The following is a 19030-nucleotide window of genomic DNA, read 5'->3' as shown; positions in this document are numbered from 1 at the left end:
TCTGGTCTTTAATTGTTCCCTTAACTTTTACAGAAGCGTAAGACTCTTGTAAACTGAACATCAGACAGAGTACCATTTCTGGTGTAGGCCTACTGTACTTCTGTTTATGTGTGCAGTACAGGAGACTGAGATACTACTACTACTACAACTACTGCTATTATTATTATTATTATTATTATTATTATTATTATTATTATTACCGAGACTGCGGGGCTGGGTATGGTTTTTGGTCCTGTGTGTGTGTGCCTGTCTGTCAGTGTGTCCCCAAAATAATTAACCTTGGTAGATTTGATCACCAAGTGAGAAGGTTTACACGATATACTTTTGGTACAGATCGTCCCAAATTTGACCAGTTGTTATCATGGTAACAGTTTAAATCAGAGGCGTTCCCTGGCAACTTCAGCATTTTTATATTCTTGTTGCAAATATTGGGACAGTTTTATTGAAGTGTGACTGGGAGCAAGGTCATGTTGATAATCATAAACCTTACATTTTTTTACAGCTCCTTCAGGGGGCCCGAAAGGAACGCAGAACCAATAACATTAATTTTCAGAATAGACATCTTCATTAATCTTAATTCAATAATGATATATGAATAATAATGCCCATGCTTAAAACAAAACTTTAATTACAAAAAAATAATATAATACGAAATGTACAACTGTAAAATAAAAATTAACCTTATGTTATGGGTACCGTGGCTGGGTACTCTCGTCCAAGGTATAAAGATACCTTGCTATTGTCAATGGACTTACAGACGTGACCGACCGCCCAAGTGGGTAATGATCCGATCAATGGCGATAATAAAGTACTGTACTGTACTGTAATTTACTGTACAACAAGGGCTCATGCCCACTAGTCATTAAAAAACAATATAACTATCTACCTGAGCTATAAACATACATATGAAAAATTTAAATAGATTATACAATGCACAACATGGAATATGGTAACTCAAAATAAGCTTTTGTCCAATAAGCAAGTGCAGCACTGCAGTATGCACCGTCTCTGACTGTGCAGGCAGTGGTCTGCAATTCCATATGTTTACACAGTAACACAGCAGTCACACCTCACCACTGTTACCTAGTTCAAGTTAAGGCCAGGCCAAGGTGCAAATATTACAAGGGAAATTACAACGGGATGAGGGAAGAGATGAGGGGTATATCCACTGGCCTGACTCATTAAGGTACAAGAACGCAGCTACTACACTGAATATCATAACTAGTAAAGTGACCCATTTGATCGATAAATATATACCCAAGACCAAACCCAGTGCCTCTAGGAATACGAGGGGATCCCTACACATGAACCATGCGGCGGTCGACAAAGTTAAGAAGAAAAACCAGAAATTCAAGACGTGGGTTGGGTCAAACGATGAGCAGGACAGGAGGATGTATGCAAGAGCCAGAAACCAAGCAAAAATAGAATGTAGAAGGGCTGAAAAGGAGTTCCAGAGCCTGGTTGCAAGCGAGGTCAAGTCAAACCCAAAGACGTTTTACAGCTATGCAAAGTCGAAATTAAAAACGCGAGTAGGAGTATCAGACCTGAGGGTTGAAGATGGTAGTTACGCAGATTCTGACCAGGATAAAGCTGAGGCATTGAACAGCTGCTTTTCCTCGGTGTTCACAAGAGAGGGTGCAATTAACCTTCCTGCGTTTGAAGACAGACGGTTCGACACAGCACTGACCCACATTGTGTTCACAGAAGAGGGTATTAGAAATAAACTGTCAAAGCTAAAGGTCCATAAGAGTCCCGGCCCTGACATGGTGCATCCTAGAGTGCTAAGAGAGTTGTGCAACGAGCTTGTCGAGCCCCTGAAGATCCTGTTTTGTAAATGCCTAGATGAACAAAAGGTCCCCAGTGAATGGAAAGTGGTTTATGTGAGTCCTATCTTCAAGAAGGGCGATCGTCACTCCACGAACAACTATAGACTGGTGAGCCTGACCAGCATATTATGTAAAGTACTTAAGAGTATTATCAGAGATGCCGCGATGGAACATCTACTACGAAACAACCTTGTAAAGGATTGCCAACACGGTTTTATGGCGGGGCGCTGCTGCTTAACACAATTGCTCAAGGTATGGATATTTGGACCCATATTCTGGAACGGGGTGGTAATATCGACAATATTTACTTGGATTTTGCCAAGGCTTTCGACAGTGTACCCCGCGAAAGGCTGAAAATCAAACTGGAAGGGTACGGAATTCGGGGAAATGTCCTAGCGTGGATAGAAGACTTTCTACATGACCGCAAGCAGTATGTGGCGATTAATGGCACGAAATCATCATCCGTACCTGTCACAAGCGGGGTACCACTGATCGGCTTGTTAGCCTCTTGGGCGTTCGTTTACGTCTCTGTTACGCACTGTTGGCAAGTACTAGGCATGCACTGGCTCCTGAATGTATCTGAACCTGCTCCAGTGTTGGTCAAGTCTGGTCTTGAAAGAGCTCACACTCGGTGCCGTCACCACACTCTCTGGCATATTGCTCCAGGAGGTCACACCTCTCACAGTTATCCGGACTTGCGGCTTCTTTAACCTTGAGCTGTGTCCCCTTGTGGGTCAAGCGTCCGCCAGCTCCAGGTAAGGACACTCGACTGAGTAGTGTCCTCGGAGATGCATGTACACCTCAATCAGACCTCCTCTTGCCCGTCTATAGTACAAGCTAGGCAAGTGCTCAAGGGTAGTTCGAACCGAGTCATAGTGCAGGTGCAGGGTGTCACTTGACCCCCTTCCTCTGACCCAGTTGGTCACCTGCTACCTGTGAGTATTCAGTATTATTTATTATCGTTTTTTGTTTATGACTCCAATGGTGATATTTGTGTTTTAAGGATGCCTTGTGTAATCTGTTTGTTAATTACTATGTATGTACAACTTAGTGTGTGTGAATTGTGCAAATATTATAGCATGTTGACAGTTACTAATAAAATAATTAGACAATATTCTAAATGTACTGTATTATTACAGCTTTTTATTCATGGTAACGTTTGTGTGAATTGCTGCACTCCTTGCCTTGTATGTCAGATCGCCAGCTAGGACACTGTCAGCCCTAGCCTCTGTGCTGTTCCTCCCGGGTCCATTATCAAGTACATGTGCCGGTTAGGAGGATAATTGCTCTTCCGTGAAGTTGTTGAGAAGAAGACACCAATATACCACCTGTGCCGTGTTGATATGCCAAAGGAAGGGTCCACTCCTGGTGCCAAATACTATAGAGTCTAGGTACGCTCCTGCATCAGCCATTACAGGCATAAATTAATTGTTTTACCCCATAACACTAGGTCATCATAGAAAAAAAGGATTAACAATTTGTTATATATACATATACATATGTATATCTTTCTACTTTGTTTTGATGTTATTGTAACTGTTTCATTTCATTTTGTTGATGCTGGATGATTGAATTCTTGTAGAATAAAGCCTAAGTTGAATTTTGTTTCTCTTATGAGCCTATGGGGTTTCGAGATGTTGTCTCACACTCAGGATGGGTTGGAGAAAGGAAACTCACAATGCGCTCTCTCAGGGCAGCTTGGTGCTGGTAAGGTGCAGCGTCGTTACAAGCGTGAAGTAGAGAGCTGGTTGGTGAGGAGCGTGCTCAGAGATGTTGCGTGCTGCGTGGCTGTAGGTAGAAGAAGGGCCGACCTTAGACCACGAGGCGTTGGCTGGGGAATTCGAAAAGGGGTCGGCTAGTCAGCAACAAACGGCAGTTGTAGTTGTAGGGGAAATATCCACTACAGGCCTACTACAGTAAACAATTGCCTACTACACAAATAAGGATCTTACGACTAAAATCAGCCTCCTTAGAGACGCAGGACAGCTGTGGTGTATAATGCAATCTTATATAAAAGAGTACAAATATGAAACTGTTTAAAATAAAATTAAATACTAATGTTCTTTGATTACATACAAAAAACAGTGGTAATGCGCGCATCTCTCACCGATATTAAGGGCTAAACCTATGGTATATACTGTAGTCTTTGATTAAGGGTTTGACCCCAACTCGTCACACGTGACATATTATCCAGTGTGACCCTTCCAAACAGCCCGAATGGACAGTAAGCTAAGTGGTTAAATGGATATTTATTAAAATATTTTTAATTTTTCGCATCGTGCTGTATAATTATGTTCTCACATCTTCATGCATATCTAATTAAAGTAGCCAATATGAGATAAGGACGGCTCAGGGCGCAAATACCAAGTGGTATCTGATCCTTCCAAATGATCATGAAATGCATGGTTAATGCAATTTGTGTTTTTTTTTTTTTACTTACTTTCATCCTCTTTACCACTCGTTAGCCGCTTGGGCTTAGATGTAAATATTGTATCTGCTATTTTCAAACAGTATATTTAATATTTTCACGAAGACTAAGGGGAAGAATTTAGAACGTACTCTTTGCTAAATTTCTATAAACAATGTCAAAAGTAGAACTTATATAAGTACTGCACGGCTTCATGAAATTCAGGTTTCATCACATAAAAATTCATGGGTCCGTCCTCTTCACCAGGGGTCGAGTATCCGTCAAAGCGACCCAAACATTGTCGTCGCTTACACTAGGGATGAAGCGTGAAGGTTCCCTGTACTCAGTAGTCAGTACACTCTTATTAAAGTTAGTACTACTGTGACTGTCTGTAATCCACCAGTAGTCATGGCACACCAAGTAGTGGGAGAGATGCAGGAAGTAGTAAGTATAAGCTTGGCGGTAAATATTTCGAAGTTGTCATCACTGATTCCTGTTCACGGATGTTACTTTGGAAAATAGGTTTTTATATTGTGTTTCATAAGGGTCCGACTAATTACCCAAATGTACCCGCAATGAAGTCAAATAATGGTCCTACATGAATAAATCGGGTTACCAATCACTTCTCGACTGGTTTTTTAGTCACGAAGTCACAAAAAATTGGTAAACTTAATTTAATCTGAGTTAATAGAAAGAGTGCATGTACCTAACCTAACCTAACACAACACAACTCGGATTAAATTAAGTTTACCAATTTTTTGTGACTATGACATCAAATAATAATCGAGAAGTGATTCACAGCCCGATTTACGCTCGTACGACCATCATTTGACTTCATTGCGGCTACATTTGGGTAATTAGTCGGACCGGTTTCATAATGTTTTATACAAAGTGGCGGTAAAAACTGAAGTTTCGTTCAATACGCCCAAAGCAATATGTTTTTCCTATGGTTTAGACAATTTTAAGACACTTCTATGACGTTTTTGTCACAAATGACCAAAAATTACCTAACCTAATGGATCCCCTGGTATATTTAAGTAATTTGGGAAGGAAACCATAGAAGAAAAGTACCATAAAATTATCCAAACCATCAGCAAAAGACATTACTCAATTCGAGATCCATATTGTCCGAAACTGCAGTTACACCAAAGTGACGTTTATTTACGTCGGAAATGAGTAGTTATCGGGATATGACCTCCATCCAATTACCAATAATATTGGTTACACAAGGTGGGCAGGGCTCTGAAGTAGAAAAGCAAAGGGTAAATATTCGTTCCATTGGCTGTTCTCAGGTTTGATACAAAATTAGGTTTTTTGTGTATTATGGTGTGTTTTATTCAAATCTGACCTTCATTTCTGGTGCTAATTAGTGATTTAAAAAAACAAAAACATTTTCATTTTTGTAACTGAAATCGCTAATTTGCACCAAAATGGCAGTCAGATTTGAGTAAAACATACCATAAAACACCAAAAACCTAACCAAACCTAACCATTTTTTGGAGCTTACCTGCTGCTGTGGTGGAGGATACAGCTGGACGATCTGGTATGCTTATGGTTACAGACAAAAGAATTTGTATTTTCTTAAAAGTAAACAATTTCCACGTGTAGGACACAGTCTTAGTGTTGTAGGACACTGTGATTTTTTAATATTTGGATTGCGTCACTATTGTTTTAATAAACTCGCTGAATAACAGCAAGATAAGGGAGAGAGCACTCTTCGTATGTCATCATGAGCATTCAAATGATTGGCCAGCCAAGTCACATGACACGATACTTGAAGATCATTGGTTGTCATATCACAAAAAGGAGGAGTGGATGAGAAAAGTGACTCTGGCAACATGGAGGGTGCAGAATTCTACGCCTAGAAATTTGTGAGATACACTCCGTTAATATTGATTTGCACCAGAAATGATATGAAGTCGTATGTTTGGTTTTTTATAATCTTTGTGTCTTTAATATTGAAAATTGGAAACCTGCAGACAGCCAGTGAACGAATATTAACCAAGTGAAGAAAAAACCTAATAAAACCTCCTAGCCAGAGAAACCAGAAGGGACCGTTCGGGCGGTTGGTCTATCCAGTGTTAGTACAGGAGGATTCTGGGAACCTGTGATGTTTGGTAGGGTCACACTGGAAAGCGCCTTTCTCTTGTATGTCTGGGCCAAGCAGGATTCAAACCCTTGACATATTGGTGAGGGAAATGCAAGTTACTGCTGTACCACCAACACCTCTTACTGTTGTACCACCAGCACCCCCCCCTACTGCTGTACCACCAGCACCCCTTACTGCTGTACCACCAGCACCCCTTACTGCTGTACCACCAGCCCCCCCCTACTGCTGTACCACCAGCACCCCGTACTGCTGTACCACCAACACCCCTTACTGCTGTACCACCAACACCCCTTACTGCTGTACCACCAACACCCCTTACTCTTAGGAAAATTGGCACAAACTAGAGTAACCTAACCTTGCCTACCTAACATATCTTACTAACTAGCGCATTGGGGGTGTGAGTGGCTGGCATGATGGGAAGTGAAACGAACATCGGCTATTGGTCATTTCCTACTTGCCATATGGTGGCTGGTCAACGACTGGGGGAATTTTTTTTCATCACATTTTAATTTTGTCATTTTCTCCAAAACAATGACTTTTCATAAATGTTGAAGGTTAGTTTTATCACAAGTGAAAACAGCAGAAAAAGCTTATTTATATCAGAAATGAGTAGGCAGTAATAATGAATAATAATTGTTACTTAATATGGCTAAACAACTATATATGGTGGGAGGTCCAGGGAAGTTAAATAAGGTTAGATAGGTTTGCTTATGTTAGGTCAGATTTTGTGCATTTTCATATAAATTTTCTTATTTAGAACCATGCAAATAACATCTCTAGAAATTTTGGTGCAATTCCATAAGTTCCTTTATGTTATACTGTAACTGTTTCCTCCACTTTACCCGGGTGTCACATATGCTGATAACAACACTGTAATATCAAGGCTTCCCATTTTTACAAGTAAAGTATACCTGTATCATTTACTGACACTGTGCTAATGAGTTAATGTACTAAAACCTGAAACATGATAATTTTATATTAATACTGTACATTTGAGTGATGTTCACACTCAGGCACTTGGGAAGGGGGGAAGTCAGTTGTCAGTAAGCTTCATGTAAATGTTTGAATTAATAACATTTCTGATGCTGTTTTTTGTCAGTAAATTTATATTTTGTGTATCTCTTTGTGTATGATTGCCATATGCTCTGTACTGTACTGTAATCAGGGATGTTGATGGTACAGCAGTGATGTACATATCTCTCACCAATATGTCAAGGGTTCAAGTCCTGCTTGGCACAGACACACATGAGAAGGGTGTTATCCAGTGTGACAAAACCAAACCTCACAGGTTTCCTGGACTCCGGTTTCCTCCTTTACAGTATTGTACTAACACTGGAGAGACCAATCACTCAAACAGCTAATAAGTGGTGAAAATTATTTAAAAGAAAATTATATATTTTAGACACCAAATAGTAAATACAGTACAATGGTAATATCACCATAATGAAGTGAATTCCTTGATTTCTGTTTTAAGTATAGTACTGTATTTGCATATAGCCACAGTAGCTATATTTAAAACATTAAACATTTTCATGATACAGTACTGTATAGAATATTTATTTTTACCTATACAGTATTTGTGCTTGGAAGTTTGGCGAGGGTTTTAAACTAAACCAGGCATTGATAGTATTTTGGATGACACAATATACATCATCCGTGCTCCAGAGCATTAATAGAGCCCCTTTTTTATTTACAGGATACATCTTATGTCTGTGGAGAATGCTTTCAACTCTTTCCTTCCATGGATTACTTTCAATATCATCAGTGCACCTCTGTAAAGGACAGTACATCTAGTGGATACCAGAATGTCACCTACATTGATGAGACTTTAACTTCTCTAGATGTGAAAGGTAGGAAGTGGCTATTGCGCCAGGTCACCTGGTAAAATAGCCTACAGTTGTATACAGCAGAGTTGTTTATTGTTTCTATTGTCGATATAGCTTACCTAACCTAACAAGCCAGGTCAGACAGTAAAATAGCTCAAGGGCTATTGAGTTGTGTCACCTGGTTCACACACACACACACAGGTGAGTGTCCTTACTGTAACTGTCCTCAAGTCAGGTCAATTCCTGACCTGACCCGACTCTATGTTAGGTTTGATTAAGTTAGGGTAGGTTAGTTTAAGTGTATTGTACAGTATATAAAAATAATAAGCAGCTCTGTTGTATACAACTGTAAGCTATTTTACCAGATGACCTGGCTCAATAGCCTTTGAGCTATTTTACTGTCTGACCCTGCTCAATAGCCGCTTCCGATGTATTAATATGCTGCATTATCTCTCAAAATCTTGTGAGATACTGTACATTATATTGTAAAGATGGAACACCAGGACCATAGACAAGGTACAGCTGCAAACTTTGTGTGAAAATCTAAACATGTCCTGTGTGGAATTGAAATATATATATACTACTGTATTCTTTATTGGGTTTTCAAGATTATTGAAAAATTATTAGAAAGGATCAGGTAAAAAATATACCATACTGTACAGATTTTACAAATCTGACATCCAAACTAATGTTCAGAATACTTTACTTCAGCGATATACTGTACATTTTTATTGTGTATTGAGGACTTGATTGGATCTTCCCTTTGGTCTTCGATTTTTAAATTTTATATATACAGTACGGTACAGTACTAACTCCCTTGAAGCAGCTTGATTATATTGTTATTAATTATAATACATCATGCAGGATATTTTTACAGGTTATGGAAGCACAGAGACCGAAGCTACCATGGAGGAGGCTGTGGCCAGCATTCTTGGAGAAAAAATGAAGCAACCAGAACCTCAGAGTAATACTTGTTCATTGACAACTTTTAGTGAAACTGCTGTCCAAGTTAACCTTGATCAGCAAAGAGACCCTTCAGTTAAACACATGCCTGTTGAAGACACTGTTATAGCTGTTCCAGGACTTTATCAGGCTGTAGAACCTCAAAGAGATGTTGCACCATATGAAGGAAATCAGATGCAGTCAGGTACTAGTCAGTACATACAACAGTCCATTGAACACTTGAGTATTGTGGATCAACCAGCAGAATCCATCATGGAGCACGTTGTGGAAAATGTGGAACCTAGTTTGAGCAATGTAGGGCATGCTATAGAAAATGTTGAATCTACTTTTGAAAATGTTGGGCATGTTGTCCAAAATACAGAACCTAATTTGAGAAATGTGGATTTATGTGTTTTGAAGGGGAATCAAAACATTGGTAATGTAGAGCAAATGCACATAGGGTCTGGAATTGTAGTAGAAAGTGTTGAAATTCCCTCATCTAACGTTTACATCTATGACAATCCAGTATATCTCAACCGCCTGATGAAGGACAACACGTGCGGTAGACGAGCGAGGCACGATGCTCCCTATACACATAGATTAGGTAAGCTGTTATTTATTAGTGTCTTGTGGTGTGATAATGGAGAAACTAGAATTTCTAAAGTCAAGAGCCAATATTTTGGTTCAGGTATTTTAAGAATTTAGTTTGGTTGCAATGAACATACTGTACCTCATGATAGTGAAAAGCCAAATTCCCCATATGGATTAGCTATCATTCATCTTATTATTACTGAGAGTTTTGGTATATAAACTGGTTCCTTATTCTTGATATACTTGTACTGTATTGTACTGTACATCAGCAACAGGCCTGATGGGCTGATTAAATTATACGTTGTGGGAGAAACAAAATGTACAGTACAGTATCTATAAATGAGCACATAGTTTTATTTCTTTTAATATTTATTGAAAGAAAAAATAAATGTATGTAGTATAATATTTCTCTTGTGTGTCTTTAGTTAGTGAATCAGCCAATCACACATTGTATCAGTACAGCAGGGACCTAGTGTATTGCTGTCTCCAGAATCTCTTAAGGAGAAAGTATATATTGTATGCTCAGTGACAGGCTGTTCTTTCTAATTTTTTATCATAACAACTTAGAACTTGTTTTACTTTATCATTTAATCTTTCACAGCTGTTCTTGGTTTTGAATTATAATGTAAAGTTCTTTGAGCCAGGTCATAAATCTTCTGTTCTTATATAAGCAGAGTGTTGTCAAAATGTATCATTTCAGGACCCTGGGATGACAAGTCTAGCCAACTACTAATTCAACTTCTCAAAGAATACCCCGAGGCATATTTTATTCTGGGCAAAGATTGTAAAAGAACAGAAGCCTGGGAATTAATACGGTACAAGCTTGGTGAATCTGGCTTCCAGTTTACTGTATTACAGGTAAAATATATGGAATCAACTTTATGTTTTTCATGTGGGATTTGATCAAGTACAGTACTTACTAACACTGATAGAATTGTTTAATTCCTATTTTGAGGGCTATCTCTATGTGTAATTTGTTATCATCATCATCGTCACTTTTTTATGGCCATTTCCTGCAGAATGTAAAGAGTCAGCATGGACAGTCAACCAAAGGTGCACTGACCCCACCCTGGTTCTCGTGCTCGCAATTTTACATGGCAATACTTTGTAAAATAAAGCTGTATGTAAAGGTGATTGTGATTAGTGGATCTATTTTCGGCTGTATCACTGTCAGGATAAATATTAAGCAAACCAAAAGTAACATTTTATAATAATAAGCTTTTCATCATTATTTAAGGTTACGAGAAGTTTCCAAATTTTTGTATACAGTGATCCCTCGGTTAACGAGCTCCTCTGTTAACGAATTACCTTCATTAAGATTCTTAACTTCGGTTAACGAGCATTCCCTCGCTTAACGAATTCCTTACGAGCGCCCCTCCACATGTTTACGCTTGCACACTAGCTGTCATATTAGTCCGCCAATACAGTAATCGGTTCTAGGGTTTAAATTCCTTACCATTTTAGTAAATGTCAAGAAGTTTGTACTATTCAATAATTTTAAAAGTCTTATATTAAATTTTTTAGTAATTTTAACAATTATTTAACATAATTTAAGTACAGTACAGGGAAACTAGTTTTTAGCGCGCTAAACAGCCTGTCAACACACCATACAGGCATCAGTCTCTGTGTCTTTTCATTGGAGGTAACATCTTGCTTCAGACTCTCTTCAACATAAATGCTTTTTTCTGTGTTTCCAGTCAAATTATTGGCCATTTTGAAATTTATTTTACATATTGACAATATATAATGCAGTGCAGTGTTGACTTAAAGAAAATAATCTTGAATTACACCAAGTGAACTAAAATTTTATGGGTGAAATGGCACCATGGGGTGACTTCTCTTCCACTCCAATGCCCTCCCTTCTCCTCCACCCCCATTCTAATTCCCATCATCATCATCATCATCATCCAGGAGCCTTCTACATACACACTTCAAAGTAAGTGTACTTTACTAACTTTTTTGTTGACATTAGGCAATTTTCTGTGAACTGGAACCAATTACCCAAAAACCCATTGAAACAATGGTTTCGGTTAAGGAATTTTTCGGTTAACGAACAACCTTCTAGAACGAATTGTGCTCGTTAACCGAGGGACCACTGTACTACTGTATTTGCATAAATAATGAAGAAAATTATATTAATGAATTGGCAACTCAACTACAATCACAGCTGCCACAAGATTCTCACATAAAACTCTCTTCATTATTTAAGTAAATATACGAATACTGGTTTTCAATAATTCTTGATATCTCAGTAACCACTTGACCTAGTAATTCCACTTAACATGCACTATTATTTACCATTACTGTACCACCACTTATCAGCTTATTAGCCATTCAGGCATTTGGTCTGAGCTTCATTCTGACCATCATTATCCAACATTAGTACAGGAGGAACCAGAGAACCCAGAGAAAACCTGCCAAGTAGGATCCCACTAGATAACACCCTTCTGACATCTGACCTGGTCCAGGGATTGAACCCAGGAAACAGTTGTGAGAGGCACTTACATTAACGCTGTACATTCATATGCCAGCTTGGCCAAGCAACAACCAAGAGGTAAAGTACAGTACTGTTATTCAGTCGGTTGATATTTTCCCCACATTTATACACTGTTGTTTGGTTCCTCCACTGCTCTTTACTCACTAATGCTATTTCAACAAGTATATTGTACTACTTGTGGTATGATTACCCTCAGTCTTTTAATTTTTTATTGGCAGCAGTGGATTGTATTGTAAATGTTTCAAATGATGTACAGAATTGCAGTGCAGTATTGTATTAGTTTGTTGATGGACAGGCACTTTTGTGTTTTTTAACAGATTCGTATGCGCTGGAGAGAAATTTGTAAGAGATATCGTAATGTTGTCAACCATAACGATCTGCATGATGAGAAACGAACCTGTCAGTATTTTGATGATCTTAACAACTTGTTTGGTAAGTATGTAAAGAATAAGATTACATTGGTGTACAAGGGGTCCCCGACTTATGAACGTCAGACTTACGAACGTCAGCCGATACGAATGGGGTTAAACTTGAAATTTACAATACTGTATTTTATTTACATGATGACTTATTTTTTACTTTCATTGACTGTAGTTTGTCATTCTATTTCTTCTTTTGTCTTGAATCAAGTGATTTTAGATGTATGTAAGGACTTATGCTATGATATGGTGGGATTTTAAACTTTGTTCTGTAAGTACGGTATGCACATAGCATGTATTCCGACTTACGTACAAATCCGACTTAAGAACATCCTCAGAATCTGAACCCTTTTCATAACCCAGGGACCCCCTATATAAAGAGTAAGGTCACATAAGTTTCTTTTTAAGTTATAGTGAGAAATTGGTGATAGCTTGTTGAATCATGCTACATTTATATCGGTAGATTTAGACAGTACAGTACACTTTTTATCATTGTAATGTATGATGTTTTGTGCGCATATTGTAAAAATGGATGTTGGAATTTTCTTACATCAGTTTTTTATACGTATGCACACACAGTAAAAAAAAAAGTATCACGCAGGGGGAGGGTCTGCTGACTTCCGTAATGATCCATACATCACCTGATGTGCCGCGAGGGTATATACATGTATACATGATCAAAAAAGTATTCTAAATGATCAGTACAGCTCGTGATGTCCTGGGAAGGTGCATACGGGTATAATGACAATATATACTATGGATAAAACAAAATTATTGCTTGCAAGTGATATATGGCATCCTCAAGCAAGCAGGGCTACCAGCTTGGCGTGGAACCAGTGGGCATTTTTCAATATCTGTTTTCTGTGGTGTCAGATTGTTTTGCATGAAATGTGCACAGATACTATTTTGATTGTGTGTACATGTAAGCTTTTTTATTATTCAGTACAGTAGAACGTTGATTTAAAGCATTTCAATTTAAGATTATTGATTTAAAGCGACACTCACAATTAAGGACAATGTTTTAATTTAAAGCGAATCTTTCCTATTTTGCGCGAGTCAATATGGCACATCATATTTTAAAATTTGCGCCTAATGTTTCTCTGGGCACGCTACACTGTCCTAAGGGCAAAGCTGTACCGTACATGTACTCAAAATAATGTACTAAATGATTACTAAAATTTTTGTCAAGTGCATGATTATATTCAAATTAATCACTATCTTATTAGAATTCCAGCAATGTAAATTATATTCTCCCCGGTCACTTCTGTGACATTTTATAAACAAAAAACAAAACTCAATCTAAAGGACATAAATAAACAAATAAATACTTCACTAGACCTTCGGCCCTAACTGTCAAACGTGTCACTATCACCCATCCCGCCCCCCCCATCTTCCCAGCCAGGGTTGGGTGGTTATAGGCTTATAGTTTTTATCTTATATAATATCACAGTCTAAAGTTAGGAGAATATAATTTGCATTGCTATAATCCTTGCAAGACAGCGAATAATTTGAATATAAATGTCATATATTTTGCACGAGATAAAATTTTTAGCCCTTTGTAATAAAATTAGTTAGAACTAAAATTTGTATGTCTAATGCGAACTATAGCATGTCCATATTCAAACTAATCACTATCTTATAAGAATTCCTGCAATGTTAACTATATTCTCCCAGGTCAGTTTAGTGACATTTTATAAGAGAAAACCTTAAAGTCACTCTTAAGGACAGATAAATAAATAAGTACCAGATCTTGGCATCAACTGTCAAACATATCACCTCACCTCCCCATCTTCCCATCTGCTGATCGCTAGTAAACAGACCATTTCACATCCCATAATTTTAGCTGTGTTGATTTATGAGTGTTTGTTTTAATATAATACTACAAAAAACAATGTTTTCTTTATTCTAGGAGATGGGCTGAGGTGCATCTGGGTTGGCTTTCAGTCTTTTTAGTATTTTGTGCTTCTCTCAAGTACCAAACTGAATTATTCCATTGAAAAACACTTTGATTTAGTGTGAATTCGGTTTATAGCGACCTCTCTTGGAACGTATCTCGTGTTATATCGACGTTCTACTGTATGAAGACTTGTTTATAAAACTGAGAAGATAAGAATTACGATATTTCCAAAGAGTGACCATTGTAAAATTTATTTTTGGAGAGAGGAACACAGTGGAGTCTCGATTAATCATGAAATACAAATTTGCATTCTTAAATTTGCTGGTACCTCTAATACTACCTCATTTTTAAATTTTGTGGCAGAGTACTGACTGCTGCAGTATCATTTCATTTCTCTAATTTGCCTTGGAAATAAAGAAAATATAATATAAATATCACTTCAGTGCTCCAATGTGACTTAGAAATAAAGAAAATATAATATGAAACTATAAAATAAGAAAAATGAAAAGTAGTAAGTGAATTGTTAGTGGGAGGCAGAATGGTTGGTTGGTGAGCTGAGGGTCCCCTCCCCACCTTTTCCCAAGTTGAGTGCATATCTCAGACCTCATTAATATAACATTATGCAATTTCACCATGATTCCCATATTACTGTACAGTATTAGTTAATTTGGGATCTGGTTAATCAAATATTATTGTAAAGTAATAAATTTTCACGAACAGAAAATCCAAAACTCAACCCCAGATGAGTTATTCTGTGGTATAGAATACCTAGTTCTTTGTTGACATAATGTGGTCACAGCTAGCCCAGCAAATGTCTGTCTCTATGTTGGTGTATTGGCATAATCCTTATGCACAAATGAGAAGAAAAGGAGCTGTACTTTTTATACAATATCTATGTTTTACTTTATTTTTATGTACAGTTTTATGTGGTGTTTAGTGTTTGTTAAAGCAGTTTTGGAATAGTTTATGGGTACAGTATTTCTTGGCCTCTTGAACCAAACTAATTATTTCCATTTAAATCAATTAAACTATAATTTCCAGTTTGATAATTCACGATGTCTGTTGGTACCTGGCCCGCGAATTATCTAGACTCCTCTGTATTAACTTTGGGGATGGTTATGCAAGTATATTTTTGGCACTCAGTGAAGAGGTGATAATAAAAGGGAGTTCTGTTGTGAAGCATTCATTGATATTTTTTTTTTTTTTAGGAATTTGGGATTCTCAGGCTACACAATTCCTGATTCAAAAAGTTGGAATATATTCTGCCAAACGACTCGGTCAGAATGGAGGTACCCGTATGAGGCACAAGGCTTGGCAACAGATGCAGGGAGCTCTAGCAAAAGAGGGATACGAGTGAGTATTCATCTAGTACTGTACCACTTTGATGGGGGAAGGAAGCTGGTGGCTCATTTAATCCCATTGTTGTTACTGATGAGATTGTCCTTCATTAATACCTCCAATGGGACTACAGTATTATATTACTAGTGCAGGAGGAATCTGGACTGCTCAGAGAAAACCTGCAATGTTCAGTAGTGTCACACTGGGCAGCATCCTTTTCACTTACCACCTGGGATGCATTGATGGGAGGCAAGTGCACTACCACTGTATCTCCAACATACCATCACAGTTAATTGTTTTTTGGTTGTATATTTTTTAATGTAAGTTATTTTAAATAATTTTAGTTGGTTAGTGGATGAGAAAATTATGTAAAAGATTTTGGTTTTATTTTTCTAACTTTTTATTTGTGTCTTTGAATAGCTTTTCTTTTTAACACAATATTAGTAGTGGCTGTGTATCAGATGAAAATGCTGACAGTAGATACATTTAGGTATTTTCATTTTATGCAGGTACACGGCAGATCAAGTTCATGGACGATGGAATGCCCTAGTGACACTTTATCAGAGGATGATGGAACACAACTCCAACCAGAGCAATGAACCTATGACTGTAGCATATCAAGATGCTATAGAATCTGTGTTCAAGTATGTACCAGAGAGGAAAACTAAGTTAGCCAAGATACGTGAAAAACAAGGCCAGTCAGCGAAGGTGCCGGTACTTCATAGTGAGTATCAGGTTCTGTCTTTTCTTGTGTTGTTGGTCTCAATACAGTACAGTATATTACACACTCACCATTGTTGAGTCACACATTAAGAGAAATGAGTATTTGATTTTTGGGTGAGTCATGGTATAAATATTTCATCCCAATTATTTGGGAGTGATGTAAGCCTCAGTGTTATCACTTTATGCTGACATTTATTATTTAAATATTTTTTGGGGGTATACTGTACTCCCTATCAGGTGGAACATTTACTTGCCCCGGGCAATTGACTTATGAAATTCACTTGCCTGGATATTTGGATATTTTTTTTACTTGCCCTGGCAAATTTTGGAGGAAACTTTTTTTTTAATGAGAAAAGTTAAATTAACAATATAAAGCATTCAGATTTATTGTTTATATCAATTCACAGATCACTTGTGTCCATCAAAATGTCTTTTACCCCTACCTGGTCTTTTTCTTTTTATTCCTATTCATATTGCTGTTTTCACCTTAATTTGTAGCATAAATATGGTTACACAGCTATCAGTGGGAGATTTTATACAGATTTTTAGGTCAGGTCATTATGAGAATAGACCAATAGAAATATGAGGGATGAGCTGTAACATCAGTGAGGCTGTAGTACTCACCTGGGGTTACTTAGGAGGATAGGAAAGTCATGGATTAACTCAGCTGTGATGTCATGATATGGATGACATGGCATCAGGTTAAGCACACACAAACAACCCACCCATCACCTCGCTGGTTTATATGGATCTCACTGGTTAAAAAAATATGAGGGCTATGTATCACCTTATTCCTGTTTGGGTATTTTTTCTTTCAAAATATTGACTTGTCTGCCTGGCAAGTGCTAGACATGAAAAACCACTTGTCTGATCTCTAGTCTGGGCATGTCTGGGCTGCTGGGCACTGTTAATCTGCAGAGCCTGTTGCTTATGTTAGGATATTTATAATTTGTGTGAATTTTCATTGTCTTGCAGAAAAGTGGTCTCTACTTGTTGAACGTCTCCTGCTCAGACTATACCTGGAGAGAAGTGAACTATTTATTAAAAATAAAAATAAAAAAGAAGTCTGGGAACAGATAGTAAAGGTTAGAAATTATTAGCATGTTTATTATAGAATATGACACCACATAGTAAAAGAAAAGTGAGGAGTATGTGTGTATTTGTAAATTGTGATTCACATATCTGTATATGAATTAAATGATTATAGAATGAAATTAAATTCTCACGGAAAATTAAAGATTGCTTCCATGACTGATATGTAATTTTACTGTTTCGCTTCAGTCATTGAAAGAGGAAGGAGGTTACCACACCACTGTAGAAAAAGTGAGGGCGCGGTTCTACGAGTTGTCTAAGCAGTATGAGGCCATGTTGCATCATAATTCCCAGCCCGGCACTCTTTATCGGGAGTCTAGACACCATGAGATGTTGGCTGATGTAAGTGTCATGCCACATTATCCTGCTGATGATTGAAATAACGTATTGTGCTAGGGTATGTAGCAAAACTTGGACCAAAGGAAGTTTAGGAATAGTCATACTGGTAGCAGTGATCAGTACTTAAAGATGGAAATCAGATGTTTCCACAGGTAATGTTTCATAATTTATATACCCTGTATTGTATATATCATTTTGCCACTTATCAGCTTGCTTACTGTTTGAGTGGTTGGTTTTTTCTTACTTTGTTACAGCCTATATTGTCCAGTGTTAATACAAGAGGAAATGGGAGTACCCAGAGAAAAACCTGTGATTGTTGGAAGGGTTAGACTGGACATCACCCTTCTTACATCTGTCCTTGGCTGGGGATTGAACCCAGGATGCAATATTGAGATACACACACATTACCACTGTACCACCAGCATAACTCGTCAACCTTAATAATTAAAAGAAACCACATAAGTATTAGGTATAGAACCCAGTGATTATGTAAATAGAATAGATTGCTATCATTGCTGGAGCTTTATATAATGTGTGGACATTATTGGCAAAATGCTTAATATCTTCAAAAACTTTATACAGTATACAGAACACACAGGAAGGAAGAAATTTATGAGGACTGAGGCATAAACATCTTATTTATTAATCAAGTGTAATAAAACTGGTGTGCTATGTCTAAAATATTTTTGAGTTTATCAAGTTTTATTATGGGTCAGATAATTTATGGACACCCATTACATAGATTCAAGATTATTATTTACTTTACAGATATACAGTCGTCATAACTCCTGGCCCCACGACGGCTCCACCGTGAAGTCTGACAATTCCAACTCCTTAAGAATGAGGCAAAGTGTGTACAGTATCTTTATTTTTTATAAATATTTGTAAGTCTGGAAAAATGTAAAGAGATTTTTTATTTCCTATTTTTTAAGTTCATCCAATAGCTTAGGATAATATTTAGTACAATGGAGTCTCGATAATTTACAGGTTAGGTACCAGAAGACATCGTGAATTATCAGATCA

General features: G+C 37.5%; 1 protein-coding gene across 2 annotated transcripts in view; it reads left to right on the top strand.

The window, feature by feature from the left end:
* Positions 1–4500: 4500 nt before the first annotated feature.
* The window catches only part of LOC121876307, a 38689-nt gene continuing 24159 nt past the window's right edge, over positions 4501–19030 (top strand). The window contains exons 1-10 of one of the 2 annotated variants that reach the window (XM_042381358.1): positions 4501–4677; positions 8040–8193; positions 9047–9715; positions 10403–10560; positions 12517–12631; positions 15724–15868; positions 16363–16577; positions 17552–17661; positions 17858–18010; positions 18776–18857. In XM_042381358.1, coding sequence (XP_042237292.1) covers positions 4642–4677; positions 8040–8193; positions 9047–9715; positions 10403–10560; positions 12517–12631; positions 15724–15868; positions 16363–16577; positions 17552–17661; positions 17858–18010; positions 18776–18857 — 1837 coding nt within the window. In that variant the 5' untranslated portion in view covers positions 4501–4641. The remainder of the gene's footprint in view (positions 4678–8039; positions 8194–9046; positions 9716–10402; positions 10561–12516; positions 12632–15723; positions 15869–16362; positions 16578–17551; positions 17662–17857; positions 18011–18775; positions 18858–19030) is intronic. The other variant, XM_042381359.1, reaches the window with a different exon arrangement.

Source organism: Homarus americanus, unplaced genomic scaffold (assembly GCF_018991925.1).
Source record: "Homarus americanus isolate GMGI-L3 unplaced genomic scaffold, GMGI_Hamer_2.0 scaffold34921, whole genome shotgun sequence".
Lineage (NCBI taxonomy): Eukaryota > Metazoa > Arthropoda > Malacostraca > Decapoda > Nephropidae > Homarus > Homarus americanus.
The sequence above is the reverse complement of the archived record's forward strand: the minus strand, read 5'-3'. Positions and strand labels throughout refer to the sequence as shown.